Consider the following 24,224-nt stretch of genomic DNA (forward strand, 5'->3'; position numbering starts at 1 on the left):
CCGCCGAGGCGAGTGTCCGGACCGAGAAGGATCCTCCGCCCCAGGCGGCGGCCGCACCGGACGCACCTGCAGCAGCTCCTGAGGCCGGAGGAGCCCTGGCGGGCCGTACGGGACCCTCTGTCAGGGACGCCGTGTCTCGGGGGCGGCCGGGGCTCCCCCCGCCCGAGCGGTGCTTTTCCGCAGCCGGAAGTGACCCTGGACCCGGGACTGTGCAGGGGGTGCTGACCGGCCACGTGCTGCTGAGAAGTTCCACAGAACAACCCGTCTGGTTCTAAGCACTCCGAATTCGGCCTCCCGAGGCTCGAATGTGAATTTGTGTAAAACCACCCGCAGGTGAGCCCGGAGCCCGGCGGCCCCGCCCCGCTCCCTCGGACCCCGCTGCCTCTGCACGTGGTGGGCTCTGAGACCCCCGGTTGGGTGGGCACAGTGTGGGGCGGCGGGCGGGAGGACCGTCCCAACGGAAGCTTCCACACGGCAAACGTCGTAGAGCAAGTCGGCGCCGGCTCCTAAACGGTTTTCTATTCCTGTAAGCTATCCAAGGAATCCAAGGAAAACATTGGTCAGAACCCGACTCCCGAGGTCACGATTGAGGAGACTCCTTGGCTCTGTGGGGTGGGGCCACACGGCTGCCGCCGGGACTCAGCGTGGCCTCCCCACCGCGAGCCAGCTCAGGGGCTGGGCTCCTGGGGCAAAGCGAGGCAGTGGGTGCGGAGCCCACGCGTTCAGTATAGAGGCCGGCTTGATGGGGTCTTCTGGTCCTCACTTTTCCATGTGCTTGTGCAGATGGTGGTGGGCTGGAGTGAGAGGGAGAGAGGAGGGGGAGACGTCAGACACGCGCACACAGGCAGGCACACACATGTGCACACACACACCCACGTGCACATGGTTGCACACAACTCAAAACTAATGAACGGTGAGCCCAGTGCAGTTGGCAGCTGCTGGCTGGTTTATTTGGTTGGAAGTAGTGCGTTCGAAGTGGCAATAGGGTTGGAAAAGCAGGGGAACGAAAAAGCCCGGTGAGACAGCTTTACCGGGTACTTTCCCAATTGCATGAATAATTTATGCTTATCGTAAAAATGCAAACGTCACAGAATGGTGAGGGGACCGCCGGGCGATCACCCCATCAGCGTTCTGGTGACCACACTGTCACGTATCTTTCAGCGGATGCACGTGTGCAGCATCACACGTGAACGAAGTTGTAGGAATTATGTCATGCACTCTGGGGTTTGGTTTTGTTCTTTTCACCACGACTTAAGCCGTGGCTTTTGCTCCTGTTCCCGCCTCACCGTCCCCTCCACCCGCAACGCCCGCCACAGTCCCCTCTCATACCCAGGGCACCAGTGGTAACGGTCTGGTGTCTGTCCTTCATAGATTTCCTCACGCTCATATACAAACGCGAACACTTTCTAGGGTGTTTCTTGATGCTGGTTTTATGTTTTCCTGCGTTTTGCTTTTCTCACGGAGCAGCGCCAGGAGGCCCCTCCAGCTCAGGATTGCCGGTAACTCCGACCCAAGGAACCGCCGAGCCGCTGCCCATTCTGCCCTCCTCCTACGATGGGCACTTATTTACCGTGTCTCCCGTGTTTTGCCAACTTTTCACTCAGACGTCTCTTCTTACACACCGGTGCCTTTATTTCAATGAGCCGGATCCCCAGAAGGGGGGTTGTGGGACGCAGGTATGTATTTTCACCAACGATAGGTATCATCTAAAGGCCGTATCGTTTCATGTTTTCACCGGCATCGGCTGGCGTTCCTTTGTCCCTGCCTCCCCAGCAGCAGTTTACTTAGCGCAGTTAAGTTTCTCTTTCGATCCGTAGGTATAAAGTAATATCTCTTTGTTACCTAGGTTTGCGCTCTCAGCCTATCAGTGAGGTCGAGCAGCGTTCGTGAGATTGCTGATCCCTTGGCCGTTCTTGCGAAGCAGGAGTGTTGTGGCCTGGAGGTCTGACCTGTAATTTCTGGGTTTGGGGAGTAGCAGATACCTGGCCCGTGACCTTCTCCGGACCTTCTTTCCCAGTCTGCTGCCGAAGGCCAGAGGCTGGAGCAGACGGGGTCTGTACTGATGCAGACCGGCAAATCTGGGGACAGCTTTGGTACAGACTGGACGTTGGGCGGCGGGAGGTGGTGTGGCTGCAGGCCCCGAGGGCTGCTGGCCGGCTATGCACAAGCCCCAGCAGGCTTGATGACTTAGCAGGGAGGTTGGCCCTTCTCGGTCAGCGGGGTTCCAGCCCGTTGTCTGGTGCGGGAGAAGGGTGTGGGGCACTGAGCAGTGTTGCCTCACAGCTACTTCTGCTCACAGCGAGCAGGTCTTCTACGGGGCAGGGGAGCTGAGGAGGGATCCTGGTCATACAAACCACGTCGATGCAGAGGGAGCAGGACAGAGGGCTCCCCACGGGGGATCCTCTCAGGACTTCCAGAATCCAAACCCAGGGAAGAAGGATGAGCCCAGCCTGCGCCTGCTGGTGGGGTCGGGACACTAATGTCCTGTCCCTGCTGGGGGCTGCAGGACTCCTGGGCCCCCGTCCTCCCAGGCCCACTGGGCAGGGCCTCCCGGGTCTACCCCCGCGGGGCTGACAGGGCAGAGGCGGTGCGCAAGGGGCAGAAGGGGGACTCGCCAGAGATTTCCTCACTCTTGCAGGGGGAAGGCTGGCTCTCGGGAAGGGAAGCCTTCCGTGTCAGCAGCCGGGCCATCAGCCACGCATTGGCCGCTAAAAGAATTACCGATCAGGTTACAATTCACGCCTAAAGCACTGTGTGGTCAGTTGCGTTTCAAACGGGAGAGCCTCACCATTAAACAGATTGTACTTGATTTGACGTTTCCAGGGCATTCTGCGGTTTTCTTCCTTACGTTGGTGGGCCTGCCGTTCTCAGGTCAGTATTTTATGTGGGGAGCAGGTGGAGTGTAGGTATTCCTACATCTTTACAGGCCACGTGTACACACGTCTCATTGGGGACCCCTGTCGCGATCCCTCTGTATCCTCCCCTTTGGACGGGAGGCCACATGAGCCCCGTGTGAACTCTCGGGTTCTGTGGCTTTTCGCTGTGCGTGAGGGTGGCCTCCTGCGGGCCTTGTGTCCGGCTCGAACAGAGTAAGGCAGCTGTGTGCCAGCCCCTCTTCCGTTTTTAACCTAAGCTCAAAGGCTGAGCTCCTTTTGGATAATCTCGATGCCTGCCTCCTTGCTCTGGAGTTTGTTGTTGTTGTTTTTATTTTTATTTTTTCAGTTTTCGTTATCATTTCTTCATTCACTCTTTAAGTAGGCTTTGTGCCCGGCATGGAGCCCAATGCAGGGCTTGAACTCATGACTCTGAGATCAAGACCTGAGCCAAGACCAAGGCTCGGACACTTAACCGACTGAGCCACCCAGGCGCCCTTGTTGTTGTTTTTATGTGTGTTTTTTTTTTTAATGTTTGTATATTTTTGAGAGAGAGAGTGAGTAGGGGAGGGACAGAGAGAGGGAGACAGAGGATCTGAAGTGGGCTCTATGCTGTCAGCACAGAGCCGAGTGTGGGGCTCGAACCCATGAACCGTGAGATCATGACCTGAGTGGAAGTCAGACATTCAACCGGCTGAACCACCCAGGCGTCCCTGTTGTTGTTGTTTAATGTTTTTATTTTTGAGAGAGAGAGAGAGAGAGAGAGACAGAGAGAGACAGAGTTTGAAGAGGGAGGGGGCGGAGAGAGAGGGAGACACAGAATCCGAAGCAGGCTCCAGGCTCTGAGCTGTCAGCACAGAGCCCGATGCTCGAATCCATGAACCGCAAGATCGTGAGCTGAAGTCGGATGCATAACCGACTGAGACACCCAGGTGCCCCTCAGAGAGATTATCTAAATGTAAAAGTCTTCCGGTAAGGAGGGTAAGTATCAACCATTTGCCATGTGAGCAGTGAAACTTACCAAACACCCTTTCTCCTCCTCCTCCTCCTCCTTCTTCTTCTTTTTTTTAATGTGTGTGTTTATTTTTGAGAGAGAGAGAGAGCATGAGCAGGGGAGGGGCAGAAAGCAAGGGAGACACAGAATCTGAAGCAGGCTGTCAGCACAGAGCTGACAGTACAGAGCCCGACACGGGGCTCGAACCCACGAACCATGAGATCGTGACCTGAGCCACAGTCGGATGCTGAACCGACTGAGCCCCCCCAGGCGCCCCTTTTGTGGTTTTAAATAAAGAGCACAGGTTTCTTCTTTTCCTCCTTGGTCATAAGCGAGGAGTGACCTGAATAAACACTGATTTCAACCATTGTCTAGAGCCTCATTCTAAACCCAGACTCAGCCGACGTCCTACAATATTTAATTGTATATATCCAATAATTCCAGCTATTTAGGGACACGCTTTATAAATAATTCAGCCTGGAGAATTCACTGGGCAGCTGACTTGTTCACAGCAGCACGCCGGAGATTTAAACAAACAAACAGAACCGTCTGCTGAGGAACTGGAGCGGCCAGTCACCAGCAGTACTCGCTTTGGACGCTTTTGGCTAAAATAATCCCATCCTCCACGGAACAGGACGTGGAGGCTGTGACCAGTCGTGTGCTCACGTGCTGGAAGGTATCCAGAGTTACTCGGTTTTTAGGAAAGGCAAGCTGGCCTGCCCTTCAGGGCTCTGGGCTCCTGCCTCAGTTAGGGCCCCAGAAAAAGACAGAAAATTACCCCGGAGTGGGGTGACTGAGGAGAGCTCATTTACAGAGCGGGGCAGGGTTCACACAGCAGGTGTGGCCCAGATGTGGGGAACGGCTGCCACCCAGGTCTGAAGGGGCGAGGGGAGTGGGCCCTCACTCATGAGAGTTGTGGGGTGTCCCCGACAGGAGGAACAGAGACCCCAAGCCACTGTCCTGCAGGAAGGGCACAGGGAGTAGGAACCCCCCCGTCCCCAGGACCCTGCCACCTCCCACGGGCGCCTCCTGCCAGAAGGGAACAGGGAATAGGAACCCCCCCTCCCGGACCCTGCCATGTCCCACAGGCGCCTCCTACTGGCCTAAGGTGGGAGAAGCCAGCAGGTGAGGAGGGCCGGGAGGCGCACTCTGGAGAGCAGGTGGAGGAGGGCAGAGAGGCATCTGGAGACTCCGCTTTGGGTGGAAGGAGAATGGGTCCGGGCGGGAGAGAGAAGCCTGTTTGACCCCTCCGTTCTCCCAAGTCGCTGTCAGTGTGTGGGGCCACACAGGTCACCTGCAGGCAGATCTCTGCTGGGGACCCCGACCTCTTCCCCTTTGGCCCTGGCTGTGCCAGCGCCCGCCTGGGAGGTGGGGGTGGGGGGAGGATTATTTGAGGCACGTGGACACCCGGGCCGCGTTGTCTTGCCTCCCCCATAAATGCTCCCGCTGTGCCACATGGCTGTGCTGTTCGCAATTGTCACTGACGCCCGCGGTAAAAAGTCCGGGGTCTGTGGCTGTCGTGCGTGTCCTCCGCTGTCGTTAAAGTACGTGTGGGAAGCTGAGGTACAGGTGTCCGGCGTTGTGGGGTCCCAGGGTCTTCGTGCGTCTGTATGTGTTTCCCCCTCTCAGCTTTTACGTTCTATTCAGGTTTGAAGTCGTTTCTGGACCTGAACTTTATTCTCAATTATTTTTCACTCTCTTTTATAGTTCTGATGAGCCACCTGACATAATTATTTTATAAGGTGGAGTGTCCTTACACAGTTCTGACTGTGGGAGGATCACTGGGTCATCGGTGGGTCTGCACAGAGGCTCTGAATCCCGGGCCCCGTCTCCTGGGGGACGGACAGGGGACGGTCCCCAGCGGACAGCCCTCCCGGACATAGGATTTCCCCTGGGCTCCAGTTTGGGTGCAGAGGAAACTTGTCCTCCAGCATGCACATACCCACCTGGGGAGATGGTGCGGGGTAGCGGGGCATCCCCTCGTTTGTCTGCAAGAACGGGGTGGGTGGGTGCAATGTGCTAATGAAGTATCTATGAAGGTATTTTGGGAGGTGTAAAAACCCCTCGCGTTTGTTCCTGCACCGATTCGCCAGTTATTGCAAACACGAGGCCAAGGATACAAAGGTGGGTAAACCCATTCGTTCGTTCTCTCCGTGGGCGCTTACCAAGCACCTGCTGTGCGCCTGGCCCCGATCTGGGTGTGGGGCATCCGGCCGTATGAGGAAAAGCTTCATTTCTTCCCCCCGTTGGGTGTCCTCCTGCTCATACAGAACACTTCACTCCGGTCACCTGACGGGAGGGGGTTTCCCTGCACTGAGCAGTTCTCTGTGACATGGGCTGCGTGTCCTACAACTTAACTTGGTCCTGACCCTGTTTACCTGGAGACAGCGCGGACCCCGCTGGTTAAGGGCTCAGTCCCACGAGACTGCCCCCCACGCCAGATGCCAACGGCGGGTAGTAACTCCCCAGGTGACCCACGACCTCTGCCCAACTTGGCTACAAGCCGGAGGTTTGTTGGGCACCTCTTGAATCTGACTGATCTGCTAGAACAGCTCACGGAGCTCAGGGAGATGCTCGGCTACATTTCCCAGTTCATTAAAGGAGGCGATAGGGGCGCCTGGGTGGCTCAGTCGGTTAAGCGGCCGACTTCGGCTCAGGTCGCGATCTCGCGGTCCGTGAGTTCGAGCCCCGCGTCGGGCTCTGTGCTGACCGCTCAGAGCCTGGAGCCTGTTTCAGATTCTGTGTCCCCCTCTCTCTGACCCTCCCCCATTCATGCTCTGTCTCTCTCTGTCTCAAAAATAAATAAAAAAACGTTAAAAAAAATTAAAAAAAAAATAAAGGAGGCGATAAAGGGTGCAGGTGAGCACCCAGGTGCAGAGACACACAGGGCGAGGTCTGGGGGGCTCCCGGCCACGGGTGCTTCCGTCCCCGTGATGCTGGGGTGCGTCATCCTCTCGGTGTGGATGTGCTCCCCAACCTGGAAGCTTCCGGAACCCTGTGCTGCCGGGGTTTTACGGAGGCTCCCCACAGAGACACGGCCAACTACTCACTCACTCCCACCCTAATCCCTTTCTGGAGGGTGCGGTGGGGTTGACAATGCCAAGCTCCTAATCGTGGCTGGGTCTGTCTGGCAACCGGCCCCCATCCAGAAGACCACCCAGAACAAAAAGATGCACCGTCAGACCCAAGATGCTCACAGCTCTTACCACTAAGGAAACGAGGATTTTAGAAGCCCCGTGCTGCCGACGGGGGCACAGGCCCGTGTCTGCATCTTCTCTTGTCTCACAGCAGCAAGGAACGAAGCCGCGTCCCCTCTCAGCGCACCGGGTCCCGTAGTCCTGAGGCACTCGTACCCCAGCGGGACTCTTCGCATACGTGGCCTGTGCCGGGACTCACTTTTCAGATCAAAGCTATGTTTTTGAATTAGGGTTTATAGATGTAGGCGACTAGGTTAAAGACGTTTGTATTTGCAGAGGTTTTATTTATTCACTTATTTATTATTATTTTTTTTAAGTTCACTTATTTATTTTTAAGAGACAGAGCAAGTAGGGGAGGGGCAGAGAAAAGAGGGGAGAGAATCCCAAGCAGGCTCTGCACCATGAGCACAGAGCCCGACGCAGGGCTCGAACCCATAATCCATGAGATCACGACCTGAGCCGAAACCGACCAAGCCACCCGAGCACCCCTGTATTTGCAAAGGTTTAAAATAGTATTTCCATGAAATGGCATCCGTAGGTAGGAGTCAGAGACTGAGCGTAAACCTGTGACTTGGGTCTGTAGTTCCCCAAGAGGCTGGTGTGTGGGCTTTTATTGTGTGAGGGTTGCTGCAGGCGGCTTGGCGTGATCACATCCTCCGAGATGCTTCTAGAGCTGGATGGAGGGTCGTTCTCACCGGCCCTGGCGATGCTCTCCAGTTTTGATTTAGCAGATCCAGGGCGGGGCCCGTGCCCCCTTGTGGTTTGACAACTTCCCCAAGAAATCTGAAGTGCTTACCGTCCAGAAATGGTGTTCAGCAATGCTGATGTAAGCCAGTGGGCTAATTTTGCACACGAGGAAACTGAGGCACAGGGGGCAACGGCGCACGGTCAAGAGCAAAGCCAGGACCCAGACTCAAGTTCCTGACCGGCACACGATGCCCTTTCCGTGAGTGCAGGCACCGCACCGTTTGTGAGCATACAGGTGGTGAGGAGCGTGAGGCGGGCTGGTGACGCGCACTTGCCGTGAGATCGTCCATCCACCTGGGCCCTGCTCCGGGAACCCATGGCCTGGGCATCCTTCTGTGGGGCCCCCACGGCTCAGGGACTCCCCGCTCATAATGAGGGCCTGCCGCCGCTCCTGGGATGTGATGAGCCCCCTGCGTGTGCTGTGGGGGCAGGGTGACCTGCAGGTCCTTTTTTCTTTTCTGGTCGTTAGGGTCCCCATCCCTAAACGGATCACACACGGTTCCCAAGTTACATTAGGGCAGGCTCCTTCCTAAAAGGAGCTCGCTGACAGATACCAAATTTCACGAAGGATCTACGGGGGCCGTGACTCTGTCCTGCTGGTCTAGCCGAGCCCGCTGGCCAGGCCCAGCACTGCCCAGAGCCTGCGACAGCCCCGGCTACTGGAGGTTTGGGTGGTTAATTTCACATCAGCTTGATGGGGCCGTGGTGCCCAGATGTGTGGTCAGCATTTTTCTGAGTGTTCCTGTGAGGGTGTTTGTGGATGAGATTAACATTTGAATCAGGGACTTTGAGGGGCTTCCATAGGGAAGATGGTCGAGTAGGATGGGCTCATCTCGTCCCACGGATGCAACGAGCCAACACTCACATCAGCGTAAATGACCCAGAAAATGACCCAAAGACCGGCAGGACAGACTCTCCACAGCTAAAGAGAGATAAGAGGCCACAGTGAAGGGTGTAGGAAGGGCAGGGATGTAGTTGGGAACCAAACCAACCGAGACTGGCCAAGGAGGGAGGGACCCGAGGCGTGGAGAGGGAAGGGGAGCAGACCCCACCCCAGGCACGGGGACCCTCACGGGGAAGACAAATCCCCGTGGTGTTTGGCTTTGAAAACCAGAGGGGCCTAACTTCGAGGCTTAACACCTGGAGCCTTAAAAGTCATCAGTTCGGCTCCGGGAGAGCCAGGAGGGCGGGAGGAAACTGAGTCCCTGTCCTTAAAGAGACCGAACAGCAAACAGCCCCACAGAGCTTCAGGGTAGAAGCAGCAGTTTGAAAAACTCCTGTGGAACAGGGGAGGGAGGTTGATTTACCAATCTGGGAATGGGTGCTGGGAGGGCAGGGGTCTTCGGGAGGCTTCTCCAAGAACAAAAGAGCTGGCAGGTGCCGTTTCTCTCTCCCGCCTGCAGCCTGGACACAGGACACCTGTGGGAACCAGGCCACCCCCCAACACTCCACCCAGCTTGCTTGCGGCGGAACCTGCCCCTTTTGCTCCAGCCTCGGCAGGACTTTTCCTGGGTGGCTGCATTGTCCCCCCCACAGCGGACCAGCACAGGCCTTGCTGGCACCTTGTGCCCTGCCCCTGCATTCTCCTGTGGACCTTCCCTGCTCCGATACACCTCTGTGGAGTCCATCCAGAGCAGTGCCCGAAGCCTGGCAGAGTGCAAGCAGCCCAGACAGGGGCCAGCACAATTCCAAAGTGAGCCCTGCCCTGGGGAGAGGGGAGGATAACCATACACACCAGTCTGACTGTGGCCCCAGCAGTGGGCTGGGGACAGACATCAGGTCTGACTGTAGCCCGCCCACCAATAAAAGATTCTGGGAAAATGCCCTGCAATTTGGAGCTACCACATCTCTGGCAAACTCCTGGTCTGATCCAACTCAAGCCCAGGGAGATCCCAGACTGACCCACTAACAACACAGAGACCAGACCCTGCCCACAACAGGCAGAGAGGGCCACTGCAGATGACTGGACAGAAGGCAAACAGAACTGAGCCACAACAGGGTACATGCATCATACACAGGAGACACCCCTGAAGATCCACATTCTGGTGAACAGGGGACACTGCACCACGGGCACTACTGGACCTCTTCTTCATAAGGCCATGACTTTCAAGGGCAGGAGATGCTGCTAACACAGAGAAACAGACACAGAGGGTTAGACAAAATAAGGAGACGGAGGAATATGTCCCAAATGAAAGAACAGAACAAGATCACAGCAGGAGACCTGAATGAAATGAAGATAAATAATATGCCTGTTAGAGAATTTAAAGTAATGGTTATAAAGATGACCAGTGGACTTGAGAAAGGAGTGGAGGACTTCAGTGAGACCCTCAACAAAGAACATAAAAAAGAACCAATCAGTGGTGAAGAACACAATAACCAAAATTAGAAATGCAGGAGGGAATAAATAGTAGACTGGAGGAAGCAGAAGAATGGATCAGTGACCTGGAGGACAGAGCAATGGAAAGCAATCAAGCTGAACAGGAGAGAGAAAAGGAATTATGCAAAATGAGAATACATATAGGGAGCTCAGCAAAACTATCAAGTATAACAATCGCATTATAGGGGTCCGAGAAGGAGAAGAGAGAGAAAAGGGGACAGAACATTTATTTGAAGAAATAATAGCTGAAAACTTCCTGAATCTGAGGAAGGAAATGGAAATCCAGACCCAGGAGACACAGAGAGACCCCAACAAAATCACCCAAGGAGGTCCACACCAAGGCACGCAAGGAATTTAAATGGCAAGAAGCATGGATCGAGAGAGTTTTAAAAACAGCCAGAGGAAAGAAAACAGTTACATACAAGGGAAACCCCATAAGGCCATCATCTGATTTTTCAGCAGCAACTTTGTATGCCAGAAGGAGGGGCATGATCTATTCAAAGTGCTGAAAGGGAAATTCCTGCAACCAAGAACACTCTATCCAGCAAGGCTGTCATTCACAACAGAGGAAGCGATAAAGAGGTTTCCAGACAAACCAAAGGTAAAGGAATTCATCACCACTGAAATAGCCCTGCAATAAATGTTAAAGAGACTCTTTGAGTGGAAAGGAAAGACTCTAGGTAGGAGTTAGAGCAGGAGGAAGCATAAAGCAGTATAAATAAGTATATCTATAAAAATCAGTCAAGGGATTCACAAAATAAAAGGATGTGAAGTCTGACACCATATACCTAAAGTGTGGGTGGGGGGCAGGTGGGGAAAAGGAGTAAAGAGTGAGTTCAAACGTAAACTATTGTCAGCATAATATAGACTGCCAGATGCATAACATGTTATATACAAAGCTAAGCCACAAATCACAAACTGGTAATGCATATGCAAAAAATAAGGAGAAAGGAATCCAAGAATATAACTAAAGAAAGCCAGCAAGCCATGAGAGAAGAGAGCAAAAGAAGAAAGGAACAGAGAACTACAAAAACAACCAATAAAGCAAATGGTGATAGGTACATACCTATCCGTGATTACTTTGAATGTAAATGGACAAAACATTCCAATCAAAAGACATACGTTGATGGAGTGGATGAAAAAAAACCCAGACCCATCTATATGCTGCCTACAGGAGACTCATTTCAGATCTAAAGACACGTGCAGATTGAAAGTGAGGGGATGGAGAACCATCTATCATGCAAATGGATGTCAAAAGAAAGCTGGAGTAGCAATATGTGTATTGGACAAAATAGATTTTAAAACAAAGACTGTAATGAGAGACAAAGAAGGACACTATATAATCATAAAGGTAACAAACAAAAAGATTTAACAATTGTAAATATTTATTCACCCAACATGGAAGCACCCAAACACATAAAGCAGCTAATGACAATAAAGGAAGTAATTGATAATAACACAACAATACTGGGGGATTTTAACACCCCACTTACTTAAATAGATAGATTGAAAATCAACAAGGAAACAGTGGCTTTGAATGACTCATTGGACCAGATGGATCTAACAGATATATTCAGAACATTCCATCCTAAAACAGCAGAAAGCACACTTTCAAGTGCACATGGAACATTCTCCAGAATAGATCATGTATTAGGCCACAAAAGAAGTCCCAACAAATTGAAAAAGACCAAAGTCATACCAAGCACCTTTTCTTTTTCTTTTTCTTTTTAAATATTTATTTATTTTTGAGAGAGTGCACAGGAGTAGGGGAGGAGCAGAGAGAGAGGAAGACAGAGGCTTGGAAGCAGGCACCACAGAGCCCAACACGGGGCTCACACTCATGAACTGTGAGATCATGACCTGAGCCAAAATCAGATGTTTAACTGACTGAGCCACCCAGGCGCCCCTCCATGCATCTTTTCTGACCACAACTCTATGCAACCACAAGAAGAAAAATCTGAAAAGAACACAAATACATGGAGGTTAAATACATGCTATTAAACAATGAATGGGTCAACCAGGAAATTGAAGAGGCAATTAAAAAATACATGGAGACAAATGAAAAGTGAAAACACAAATGATCCCAGATCTTTGGGATGCAGCAAAAGTGGTTCTAGGAGGGAAGTTTATAGCAATATAGGCCTACCTCAAAGAGCAAGAACAATCTCAAACAATCTAATCTGACATGTAAAGGAGCTAAAGTAAAACAAAACCCAACACCAGTAGAGTGAAGGAAATAATAAAGATAAGAACAGAAATAAACAAAACAGAAGTGAAAGAAAGAAAGAAAGAAAGAAAGAAAGAAAGAAAGAAAGAAAGAAAGAAAGAACAGATCAATGAAAACAGGAGCTGGTTCTTTGAAAAGATCAACAAAATTGGTAAGCCTTTAGCCAGACTCACAAAAAAAGGCGGGGTGACTCAAAATCAGAAACACCACAGAAATACAAAGGATTATAAGAGAATATTATGAAAAAATGTGCCAACAAATCGGACAACCTAAAAGAAATGGATACATTCCTAGAAACATACAACCTCCCAAAACTGAACCAGGAAGAAATAGAAAATTTGAGCAGACTGGATGCCAGCAATGAAATTGAATCAGTAATAAAAAAAAAAAAAACCTCCCAGCAAACAAAAGTCCAGGACCAGATGCCTTCATAGGGAAATTCTACCAAACACTTAAGAGTTGATACCTATTCTTCTCAAACTATTCAAAAGAATAGAAGAGGAAGAAAAGCTTCCAAATTCATTCTATGAAGCTAGCATTACCCTGATACCAAAAAGATAAAGACATCACAAAACAAAAAAGAGAGAGAGAAAAGAGAACTACAGGCCAATATCCCTGATGAACACAGGTGCAAAAATTCTCAAGAAAATATTAGCAAATGGAATCCAGCAATATATTTAAAAAATCATTCACCATGATCAAGTGGGATTCATTCCTGGGATGCAAGGAAGGTTCAATGCTTTCAAATCAGTCAACATGATACATCACATCAACAAGAGAAAGGATAAAAACCGTAATGATCCTTTCAGTAGATGCAGGAAAAGCATTTGACAAAGTATAACATTCATTCATGATAAAAACCGTCAACAAAGTAGGTTTAGAGGGAGCATACCTCAACATAAGGGCCACATATGAAAAACCCACGGTAAACATCATTTCTAATGGGGAAAACAGAACTTTTCTCCTAAGGTCAGGAACAAGACAAGGATGTCCACTCTCACCACTTTTAGTTTTAATTTTTTCAATTTTTATTTTTGAGAGAGAGAGAGAGAGCATGAGTGGGGGGGGGGCAGAGAGAGAGAGAGGGAGACACAAAATCTGAAGCAGGCTCCAGGCTCTGAGCTGTCAGCACAGAGCCTGATGTGGGGCTCAAACTCATGAACTGCAAGATCATAACCTTAGCCAAAGTCAGACACCCCTCCACCCTCATCACTTTTATTCAACAAAGTACTCGAAGAACTAGCCACAGCAATCAGATAAGAAAAAGGAATAAAAGGCATCCAAATTGGTAAGTAAGAAGTAAAACTTTCACTACTTGCAGATGACATGATACTATATATATAAAACCCTAAAGACTCCACCAAAAAGTTACTAGAACTGATAATTAATTCAGTAACGTCACCAAAAATTGCATCAAAAATAACAAAATACCTAGGAATAAACCTAACCAAAAAGATGAAAGACCTGTACTCTGAAAACTGTAAAACACTGAGGAAAGAAAGTGAAGATAACACAAAGAAATAGAGGAACATTCCATGCTTCTGGGTTGGAAGAACAAGTATTGTTAAAATTTCTGTACTGCCCGAAGCAATCCACACTTTAAATGCAATCCCTATCAAAATACCTACAGTATTTTTCACAGAACTAGAAAACACAATCCTAAAATTTGTATGGAACCACAAAAGGCCCTGAGTACCCAAAGCGATCTTGAAAAAGAAGAGCAAAGCTTCTTTGTGAGGCATCACAATAACAGATTTCAAGTTATAGTACAAAGCTGTAGTAATTAAAATACTATGGGACTGGCACGGAAATAGACACATAGGTCAATATAAAAGTATACAGAGCCCAGAAATAAATACACGATGATATGGTCAATTGACCTTCAAGAATGAGGCAAGAATATACAAGGGGGGAAAGACAGTCTCTTCAAGAAATGATGCTAGTAAAACTGGGCACCTACATGCAAAAGAACGAACCTTGACCACTTTCTCACACCACATACAAAACTAAACTCAAATTGGATTGAAGACAGGGGTGCCTGGCTGGCTCAGTCGGTTAAGCGTCCGACTTCGGCCCAAGTCATGGTCTCACAGTTTGTGAGTTTGAGCCCCGCGTCGGGCTCTGTGCTAACAGCTTGGAGCCTGGAGCCTGCTTCAGATTCTGTGTCTCCCTCTCTCTCTGCCCCTCCCCAGCTCATGCTCGCACTCTGTCTCTGTCGAAAATAAATAAACTTAAAAAGAAATAAAAAAAAAATTGGATTGAAGACAAATGTGAGACCTGAAACCGTAGAAATCCTAGAAGAGAGCACAGTCTCTCTGACATCAGCCATAGCAAGTTTTCTAGATATGTCTCCTAAGGGAAATAAATGCAAAAAAAAAAAAATGTCATTATATCAAAATGCTTCTGCACAGTGAAGGAAACAATTAACAAAACTAAAAGGGAACCTATGGAATGAGAGAAGATATTTGCACATGATGTAAAGGGCTAGTATCCAAAATATATGAAGAACTTACACAACTCAACATCCAAAAAAACCAAATAATCCGATTAAAAAATAGAAGACATAGACCTTTCTCCAAAGAAGACATCCAGATGGTAAACAGACACATGAAAAGATGTTCAACATCACTGATGATCAGAGAAATACAAATCAAAACCACAACGAGATATCACCTCACACCGGTCAGAATGGCCAGAATCAACAACACAGGAAACAACAGGTGCTGGGGAGGACGTGGAGAAAAGGGACCCCTCGTGCACTGTTGGCGGGAATGCAAACTGGTACAGCCACTGTGGGAAACAGTGTGGGGGGTTCCTCAGGAAATTAAAATTACCATATGATCAGTAATTCCTCTGCTGAGTATTTACCCAAAGAATATGAAAACACCAACTCGAAAGCATACATGCACCCCTGTGTTTACAGCAGCATTATTTACAATCGCCAAGCTGTGGAAGCAGCCCGAGTGTCCATGGACTGATGATGAAAAAGAACGGAATATTAGCCATAAAAAAGAATGAAGTCTTGCCATTTGCGATAATGTGGATTGCTCGTAGAGGGTACAATGCTAAGTGAAGTAAGTCCGAGAAAGACAAAGACCATACGATCTCACCCATATGAGGAACTTAAGAAACAAAACAAAGAAACAGACTAACCAAGAAACAGACTCTCAACTCTGGAGAACAAGCTGATGGTCCCCAGAGCAGAGGGTGGGGGAGCGATGGGTGAACTAGGTGAAAGGGATTAAGACTACACTTCTCATGATGAGCACTGAGTCGTGCACAGAAGTGTTCGACGTAACACTGTACGTTAACTGTACTGGATTTTAGAAAGATAACTAAAAAATAAAATGGAAATGAATCAGTGACTTTGAGCACAAGCAGATTGTCCTCCCTAATGTGGGTGGGCCTCATCTAATCAGCCAAAGCCCCGAATAGAAGAGAAGACTGGCCTCCCGCGAGCCAGAGGGAATTCTGCAGCAGGTGGCTTTCAGACTGTTCCTGCAGCATCGACTTCGCCTGTGTCTCCGGGCTGCCGGCCCGCCCCGCAGGTTTGGGACTTGCCAGCCTTTGGAACTGCATGAGCCAGTTCTCTCCAGAACGCTGACTGATACGGAGGTGAAATCGGGGTGAGGTTAGGGGGAGACTCAGACGCCCTGTGCCGGTCTGAAATAGTTTTCTTTTCTAAGCTCTTGGCCGGGTAGCGTTAAGCAATTTCCTTGACTGGGAGTCCTTAGAAGACAGGGCTATCGGTGCTCAGCCCGTTGTGTCCTGCCCAGTATGGCACCCTGTACCGGTGGGGGCTTAGTAAACATTTCTCACTCCCCCAGGAAGAGCGGTGAGGCTGTGCGGCCCCGTGCAAACAGCACAAGGAGGAGCATCGGAGGGAGGGACGGTTTTAGTCCCCCTTCTGCTGGGTGACCTCGGGCATTCCCGATGACCCGTCATTCTCCTCGATTGTTCACTGGGAAAGCGGACGGCACCCCAATTTGGGATGTTATGGAAAACGAACACAAAATAAAACACGTGAAAATACTTAGGGAAGTTTAAAGTACCCGTGACCTCTGGGCCTTGCACGGTTTTAGGAAAGGAGGTGGGCAGTAAATTGCGTGTCAGAGACCCTGGGTCTCTGCATGCGGCGCGGCGACAGGAGCTGAGCCAGGACCCGAAGGAGCGGCTGGTGTCCGTGAGTGCGGAGCTTTCTTCCGAGGGGCTGAGAGGTGGCTTAGCAGACCCTGGCCTGGAGCGGGTTAGGGTCAGGGAACAGAGATGCTAGGACTCATGGCCGCACCAGGGTCAGACATAGAACCGGGACCAAATGTCACGCCACACGTGGGTCCCCAGCAGTAAACTTGTTCCCATCAGCCGTCCCTCTCCCGTCCCAGAGTGGGCTTGGGCTGCGTGTTGTGGAAATGGTGTGATAGGGAATAGGGAAAAGACATGGTGAGGTCATAAAAACCCCCTTCTTTCTAAATTACAAGTGTCTTACTATTTTTTTAATATTTATTGTTGGGAGACCGTGAGTGGGGGAGGGGCAGAGAGAGAGGGACAGCGGATCTGAAGCGGACTCTGCACTGACAGGCCGTCAGCGCAGAGCCTGATGTGGGACTCGAACTCAAGAACTGTGAGATCATGACCTGAGCCGAAGTCGGACGCTGAACTGAGCCACCCAGGTGCCCCTACAAGTGCATCCTGAGTGTGGCTTTGGAGGACTTACGGGAAGGCTCAGGGTGCAGGTAAAAGCCTGCTTCCATGGGGGGCGGGTGGTATTTATTTTGGGCCAGAAATGCTCCTGTTTGTCACCAGAGCCATGTCTTCCCGCAGATGTCTCAGGTCCCAGCAGTGGCAATTTCAGACACTCTGTGCATGGAGTGTATTGGTTTTCCCATGACTGCCTTCACGGCCACCACTGACTAGGTGGCTTGAAATCACAGGTGTTTTTCCCTCCCACGTCTGTAGGCCGAAGTCCGCAGTCGAGACTGCTCTCTCGGGAGGCTCTGGGGAGGCTCCTGGCTTGCGGTGGCTGCTGACGATCCGCGGTTCTCCTGGTTTGTAGCCACAGCACTGCAGTCTCCCGTGTCCTTTTCTCTACGGGGACGCTGTCGCTGGATTTCGGGTCCGTCGTGTCATTTTGAGTGATTATATCTGCAGAGACCCTACTTCCAAATAGGGTCACGTTCTGAGGTTCCGGGAGGATGAGAACCCGGGGACGTTATTCGGCCCACGACACGGAGAAACGAGGAGAGGGGTTGGCCCCGCTGGACTCCGTGTGGGAGTCTGAGCACAGACCCGGGTGAGGGAGCCGTCCCTCTCCAGGTGGGCCCGGAGGCAGAAATTCCGGGCTCGGGCCACGAGCCCCCCCCATTAGAAAACGACGGACTGCTTTTCCCAACGCCCAGCTGCCACCTGGCTTCCCCGGTCCGATGCGCCAGGATGCCCCTCCTTCTGTCCCCCACTCTCTGGGCACTGATTTTCCGCTGGGTGAACTCGCGGCCTTGCCGAAAGACCTGATCTGCTCGCCAGCACCTCCCCGGCGTGCGCGGTCGGCGCTGGGTTCACCAGCACCGGTGTGTCGCCGATGGCCACTCGGTCACGTCCAGGCGGTTGGTTCCCTTTGTCAGATTGCGAGCAGCAGACGTGCTCAGCTCTGCAAGTCCCCCGGAGGCCACAGCACCGGGGACCACAGAGGCCTAGCTGGTGGAGCCACGGGAGCCCTGCACGGGTGGGGTTCTGGCCGGTCCCTGCTCCCGGCCTCGTCTCCCGTGGTGTCTCCATCGGGGGGCTTCGGCCTCTGTGGCCCTTCTGCATCTCCCTCCTTCAGACCTTGCTTCCCCTTCGGGGCCTCTGCAGCCTAACTTCCTTCTGGAACTTTCCATGTCTGGCTCCTGGTCATTCAGGTCTCTCAGGTGAGGGGGCACCTCCCCAGAGACCTCTCGGACCTCCCCCCAATTCTGTTTCTTCGTATCACCCCCACCCAGTCCCTGTGGTAAGCTCTGTGACGACAGGGCCGTGTCTTCCCGCTCACCGTTGTGTCCCGAAGCTACGAACAGGGCGGAGAGTCTTCCGGCGTCTTTAGTAACCTCGCACTTCCTTTCTGCCCTTTCGATCCCAGAGAAGCGACGCTGTGTTGCAAGGCACACAGCTGATCCTGGATTCCGGACCTGGGGCACGGTGCTCGCTGTCCGAGCCCGGAGACCCCGTCATCCGAGCACGGTGCCTGGGGCTCGGCTCCCCGAACCGGACGCCGGGCCGGCGCCCCACCCCGTGCGCCCAGTGCGCGAGCAGTAAGATCACGCGATGCAGACTCGAGATCGTGAGGGCTCACCCAGCGAGGGGCTTGCGGAAGCCAGAGGGCACTGCCGGGAGAGAACATTCCAGAGAAAAGAGGCGTCTCCTAAATGCTCAGCCCTCAGTGGGGCAGCCCTGGGGACTCATTACCTATAGCGGGTTGGGATTTCAGCCACTTCTCACTCTTCCAGGAAGGGTTTGCCACAGTACAGCGCTATTATTTTTAGCAAAATAACTTGTAGACAAGCAAGGTGATTTTTAATCCCCTGATTATAAATGCTGTTGGCCTAAAGAAGGAGAGCTCCTTGAGATACAACTCCCCGCCTCTTGAGATGGGTCCAGGCTGCTCCCCGCCTGAGAGTCTGCTGATGTTGCTGTGGGGAGGGGGCATCGCTAGCCCTGGTGGGGCCCCTCGCGGGGACTCCATTTGGCCAGTGAGTCGTTGCTCTGTGACCCTGTGGCGGTTGGGGCCGGGGAGAGGCTGGAGAGTCTGGGGCAGGACCTCTGTGATGAGTTAGCTTCGGCTTAATGGTGGCACAGACAGGGCTCAAGCTCACAGACACAGCTTCACACATGGGGGCTCCCGGGGGGCTCTGTCGGTCAAGCGTCCGAGTCTTGATCTTGGCTCAGGTCATGATCTCGTGGTTCGTGAAATGAAGCCCCGTGTAGGGCTCTGTGCTGACGGCGTGGAGCCTGCTTGAGGTTCTCTCTCTCCCTCTCTCTCTCTGCCCTTCTCCTGCTTGTGCACGCTCTCTCTCTCCTCTCTCTCTCAAAATAAACAGACTTTAAAAAAAAAGTGTTGCTGGCTCATATAAAAGGGGGGAACCTTGAAAAGTACTTTGATGTGGGGCTTCTGGATGGCTTAGCTGGTTAAGCGTCCGACTTCGGCTCAGGTCATGACCTCGCGGTTCGTGAGATCAAGCCCCACGTCAGGCTCTGTGCTGTCAGCACAGAGACCTCTCTGGATCCTCTGTCCACATCTCTTTGCCCCTCCCCTGCTAGTGTGCTCACTCTCTCTTGTTTCTCTCTCAAAATATATAAATAAATTTGAAAAAAGAAACAGCTTCCCACTGAGTTCTCCTTCCCTTCCTGACTTCTCTGCAGACCCCCCTGGCCTGGCCCTGCCTCTCCTGACCCGCCAGCTCCGTGCACCTGAGGCCCTGGCCTCTGACCTCCTCTAGGGCCAGTTTGTGAGTGAGTTTAGCTTTGAGAGGACGGTTCTGTCGTCTGTCCTCACCAGGCTGCGTATGAGGTCTGTGGGCCTTGTTTGTCTGCCGGCCACAAGGATGAGGCCTAATGCAGCACCTGGCCTGTTCCCTATTTGGGGGACTTTTAAGCGGACGCGGAACATGGCAGAGGAGCCCAGTCAGCCCCAGGCGCGTGTCGCCAGCTCCGACAGCCACCCAGCCTCCTGTCCTTGACCTCCCCGCCCCCGCTATCATTTGCAGCAGACCTACAGGGAGCTCGTGGCCTGGTGCATTGGCTCACGTTGGCACTAACATCTCGACTCTGCGTATTCGTTTCAGATAATTGCCTTCGATGAGTTAAGGACAGATTTTAAGAGCCCCATAGACCAGTGCAACCCTGTTCACGCGGTAAGTGGTGGGAGCTGGTGGCGGGCAGGGTTCAGGAGGGCAGGGTGGCAGGGGGCAGGGTGGTGGAGGGCAGGGGCGTGGTGGAGGGCAGGGGGGTGGTGGGTAGGGTGGCAGAGGGCAGGGTGGCGGAGGGCAGGGTGGTGACGGGCCTGTGGAGGAGGGAGGTTCTGATACGGGTGGGGCGGGTGAAGGACATACCAGCCCTGAGTGCCTGGCTCCGGGCTGTTGAGGACACATCTCGAGCCCGAGGTCGGACGTCTCCACTTAACTCACAAGTGTGAGCACCCCAGTCACCCAGGTGGGGGGGGGGGTCTGCCGTGCTGAGGCCTCGTGCTGTCTTGTGGTTATTCGTCCTTGAACCAGCATGTTGTGGGGGACGGGAGCCTCCTTAGTGGTCGTTCGTGCTCGGCACTGGCCAGCGTCTCAGTGGGACACGTGCAGAGTGGGTGTTCGGGGCGCCTGACCCCACACCACCGCCCAGGAGACGCCCACCTCGAGAGGCTCCGTGGGCCCAGGCCGACTCACTTCCCGCTGGGGAACCCGACTCAGTCTGGTCGTCGGTGCGGTGACAGCCCCTCTGCCCCAGGTCGCCGCTCCGGGTCTTACCACTCCCTCTCAGTTGTCAGCTGCTCCCATACGGAGGTGGGCGTAGAGAGCGGCCTTGGTGCAGGAGACGGACAGGGGCGCCCGTGGGGAAGGGGTGGGTGGGGTCTCTGCTTCTCTGGTCAGTGCAGCCTACTTCCCGGAGCCGGGGACCGGCCACGCACGTGGACAGGGCCTTGTCCACACTCATTCCAGACCAGCACTGCTGGGCTCAGAGGATGGGGTGCACACGGGTCACTCGGGGGGCATCTCTCCGTCTGAACTCACGGGGCCCAAGCACCGATGAAGGTCCTCCCAGGCCCTTCCAGCATGGAAGCAAGTGTTGGTTTGAGTAGCTCTGTTGATACTTGTTTTAAAAAAATTTTTTAATGTTTATTTTTGAGGGGGGGGGGACAGAGAGACAGAGAATGTAAGCAGGAGAGGGGCAGAGAGAGAGGGAGACACAGAACCTGAAGCAGGCTCCTGGCTCCGGGCTGTCAGGACAGAGCCCGACGTGGGGCTCGATCACGCAAACCACGAGATCATGACCTGAGCCGAACTCAGGAGTCAGACGCTCAACTGACTGAGCCACTCAGGCGCCCTGATGATATTTTTATTTAGAGGCTGTAGACTGAACAGCAGGATTTACTAGTGTGATGCTGTCTTAACCTGGAAGGCTCGCGGCATCACTCTCTAGTGACAGGGACACAGGGGTCCGTTCTTGGGGAAAGTTAAGCTCCCTGGAGGAACCACAAGACCAGGGGACTAGGCTTCAGGGTCGCCTCCGTGAAGTGCAGGGTTTTCACTGGGGTCGCCAGGTTTTGGTAGTCTTTTCCGCCTGCGGGAACCTCGTGTGTAGCGTATGAGCCTCTCCCACGCCGGCATCGTTTACCGTGAGTACAGACTTGCGCAGGGGCCCGCGGCTCGCAGGCGGTGAGGTCAGGATTCGAGGTGTGCCGTCTGTGTTCTTACCTCCTCCTCTGTGTTGTCTCTTTCGGAGATCTGATTTTCTAAAGCCTGATTTCAGAATCCCTTTGGCACCCATGCTTTGGTTCCATGGCGTAGAGCCAAACCCTTTCAAAGTCGACTGTGGGAAGCAGAATTTTGTTACAAGTTGAAAGACTCCCTCAGAGGCACTTGGAAACTCCTTAGTTTTATGAAACTTGCATTAAAATCTATCTTGTTTCCATCGGCCGGTGTCCCCCCCGCCCCCGGCTAACCTGGCTCCACAGGGCCTGAAAGGCCTCACTTCTTTCTGGATGTTTCGTTTGTTTGGCAGTGGTTCGTCTGCACCCGCCAAGGGCACAGAGCTGCTCAGCTCGAGAGGGCGCGTCCCGGGGGGTCAGCTGCCTGCGTTGCGTCCTCCTAGCTGTCCGGGCTCAAATCAGGACGCAGCTCACTTAGAACACCCAGGGCTTTCTGAAATGACCCCAGGGTCACGCGAGTACAGAAATGTGTCCTCCACTCAGCTCCGTCCTGCAAATCCGACCCACGGACAAACGTCACGGAGCAGGCAGTTTTCTTAGTTCAGATGGGACGGAGGAAACAGGACCCACACGGGGGCCGAGGCGGCCTCTGCTGAGGGTCCGAGCAAGAACGGAGCCTGCATACAGTAGGAGCTCAACTGTTGTTGATGAAAGTGAATCCTGCAGGGTGAGGTGAGCCTGCAGGCTGGGTCTCAGCTCTTTACTCCTGTCATTAGAGCCACGCTTCCAACAGGTTGTGATGTAATTAAGGAGCCTGGACCCTGCTGGCCAAACTTGTAGACAGACTGAAGGCCCAGGGAAAGGAGTCTTGTCTGGGATTTTGAAAGTTTATTTATTTTGAGAAAGAGGGAGCGAGCATCGGAAGGACATGGGGGAGGAGCAGAGAGAAAGAGAGAGCGAGTGCGTGAATGAGCATGAGTGGGGGAGGGGCAGAGAGCGAGGGAGACACAGAATCAGGCTCTGAGCTGTCAGCACAGAGCCTGACTCGGGGCTCAAACTCACGAACTATGAGATCATGACCTGAGCCGAACTCGGATGCTCAACCGACTGAGCCCCCCAGGCGTCCCTCTTATCTGGGATTTAAAAAAAAAATCTGTTAAAACCCTACATGGAAGAATATTAGGCACATTTTCTTGGTTCTTAGGATTTACTCCCTGGCAGGAAGTTAAGCGCTTTAGATGCCTCATTAACTGTGTTGGAGCGATCTCGGCCTCCGTGGAGGCAGCTCAGCCTCAGGAGGCTCGGAACAGTTGCCTCCCTGGGCCGTGACGCCAGCTCCGGGTGGACTCAGCTTATAAGCAGTTGCTCTAGGAAGATCCCCTAAAGCACAGACTTGCTGGGCCCTCGGGGCAGACCCCCTTCCAGGAGGAGGAGGGGGCCCCCGTGTTACTCTAGCATCTCATTTAGCCCTTCCCTTCCTCTTCCCAATGGGGCCTTCCCTGTCGCCACGGAGCGAGGGAGCTGTTGTCCCCTGAGGACCAGCCCGTGTGTCCCACGGCACCCTCTCTGTGCCTGGTTCTGCACACCTTTCCTTATTCTCCACGTAGGCAGCCACGATGCCCAGCTGCATGGGGGTTTGTGTGGGCGCGCACACGCGTGGTCCGCCTTCCTTGCCACGTGGGCGCTAATCTGTCCTGATGTGGGCTCTTAAAGGGCGCCCAGGAATCACTGTATGAGTCAGTTAGGGAAATAGAAGTGTCCCAGCCACCTGTCTCCTCCAGATCCGCGAGGAATTTCATTACCGTCACATCCACGGCCACCACATTGCCTCGGTAACAGAGCGCCGGCGGATGCCGCAGCCGTGCTCACAGTGGCTCCAGAAAACAAGAAAGTCATTGCGGGAAAGGGGAGGCAACACACGGTGTGTGACGTGACCGTCATCACCTGCCCAGCCATTAGGCACCTGTCCCCAGCAGTGAGCCAGGCTCCAGACAGGGACCTCGACATTTGCAGAAGTCTTAGCCTGGGGGCATAGTGGGATGATGACCTTCCCCTAAATATACTCACTTTAGAAAATAAAACCAATGGTGGGGATCCACCCTACCTTGGACACAAATCAGGACACCCGTGCTCCAGAGACCCAAGTGGGCCCAAGCGGTCTTCCCAGGAGGGCTGATTGTGGGCGCCCGGAAGGATGTCCCTGGTACTTGTCTTATAACCACAAGTTTGTGCCTTTTCACCCCTCCCCCACTCCCTGTCTCTGATGACCACACTTCTGATCTCCTTTTCTAGGAGTTTGCTTTGTTGTTGTTGTACATTTGTAGATTCCACAAACATAAGTGAGATCGCACGGGATTTGTCTTTCTCTGTCTGGCTTATTTCACTCGGCATAATGCCCTCTCCTCCGTCCACGTTGTTACA

General features: G+C 52.7%; 1 protein-coding gene across 4 annotated transcripts in view; it reads left to right on the top strand.

Moving 5' to 3' along the window:
- CNIH3 (cornichon family AMPA receptor auxiliary protein 3) overlaps positions 1-24,224 on the top strand; it is an 88,693-nt gene that overhangs the window by 22,070 nt on the left and 42,399 nt on the right. For all 4 annotated transcript variants that reach the window (XR_006214034.1, XM_042976495.1, XM_042976498.1 and 1 more), the window contains exon 2: positions 20,227-20,295. Coding sequence is in view for 3 of the 4 variants with exons in the window: in XM_042976495.1 (XP_042832429.1) it covers positions 20,227-20,295 (69 nt within the window). In the remaining variant the exon portion in view is untranslated. The remainder of the gene's footprint in view (positions 1-20,226; positions 20,296-24,224) is intronic.

This window comes from Panthera tigris, chromosome F3, assembly GCF_018350195.1.
Source record: "Panthera tigris isolate Pti1 chromosome F3, P.tigris_Pti1_mat1.1, whole genome shotgun sequence".
In the NCBI taxonomy this organism is placed as follows: Eukaryota; Metazoa; Chordata; class Mammalia; order Carnivora; family Felidae; genus Panthera; species Panthera tigris.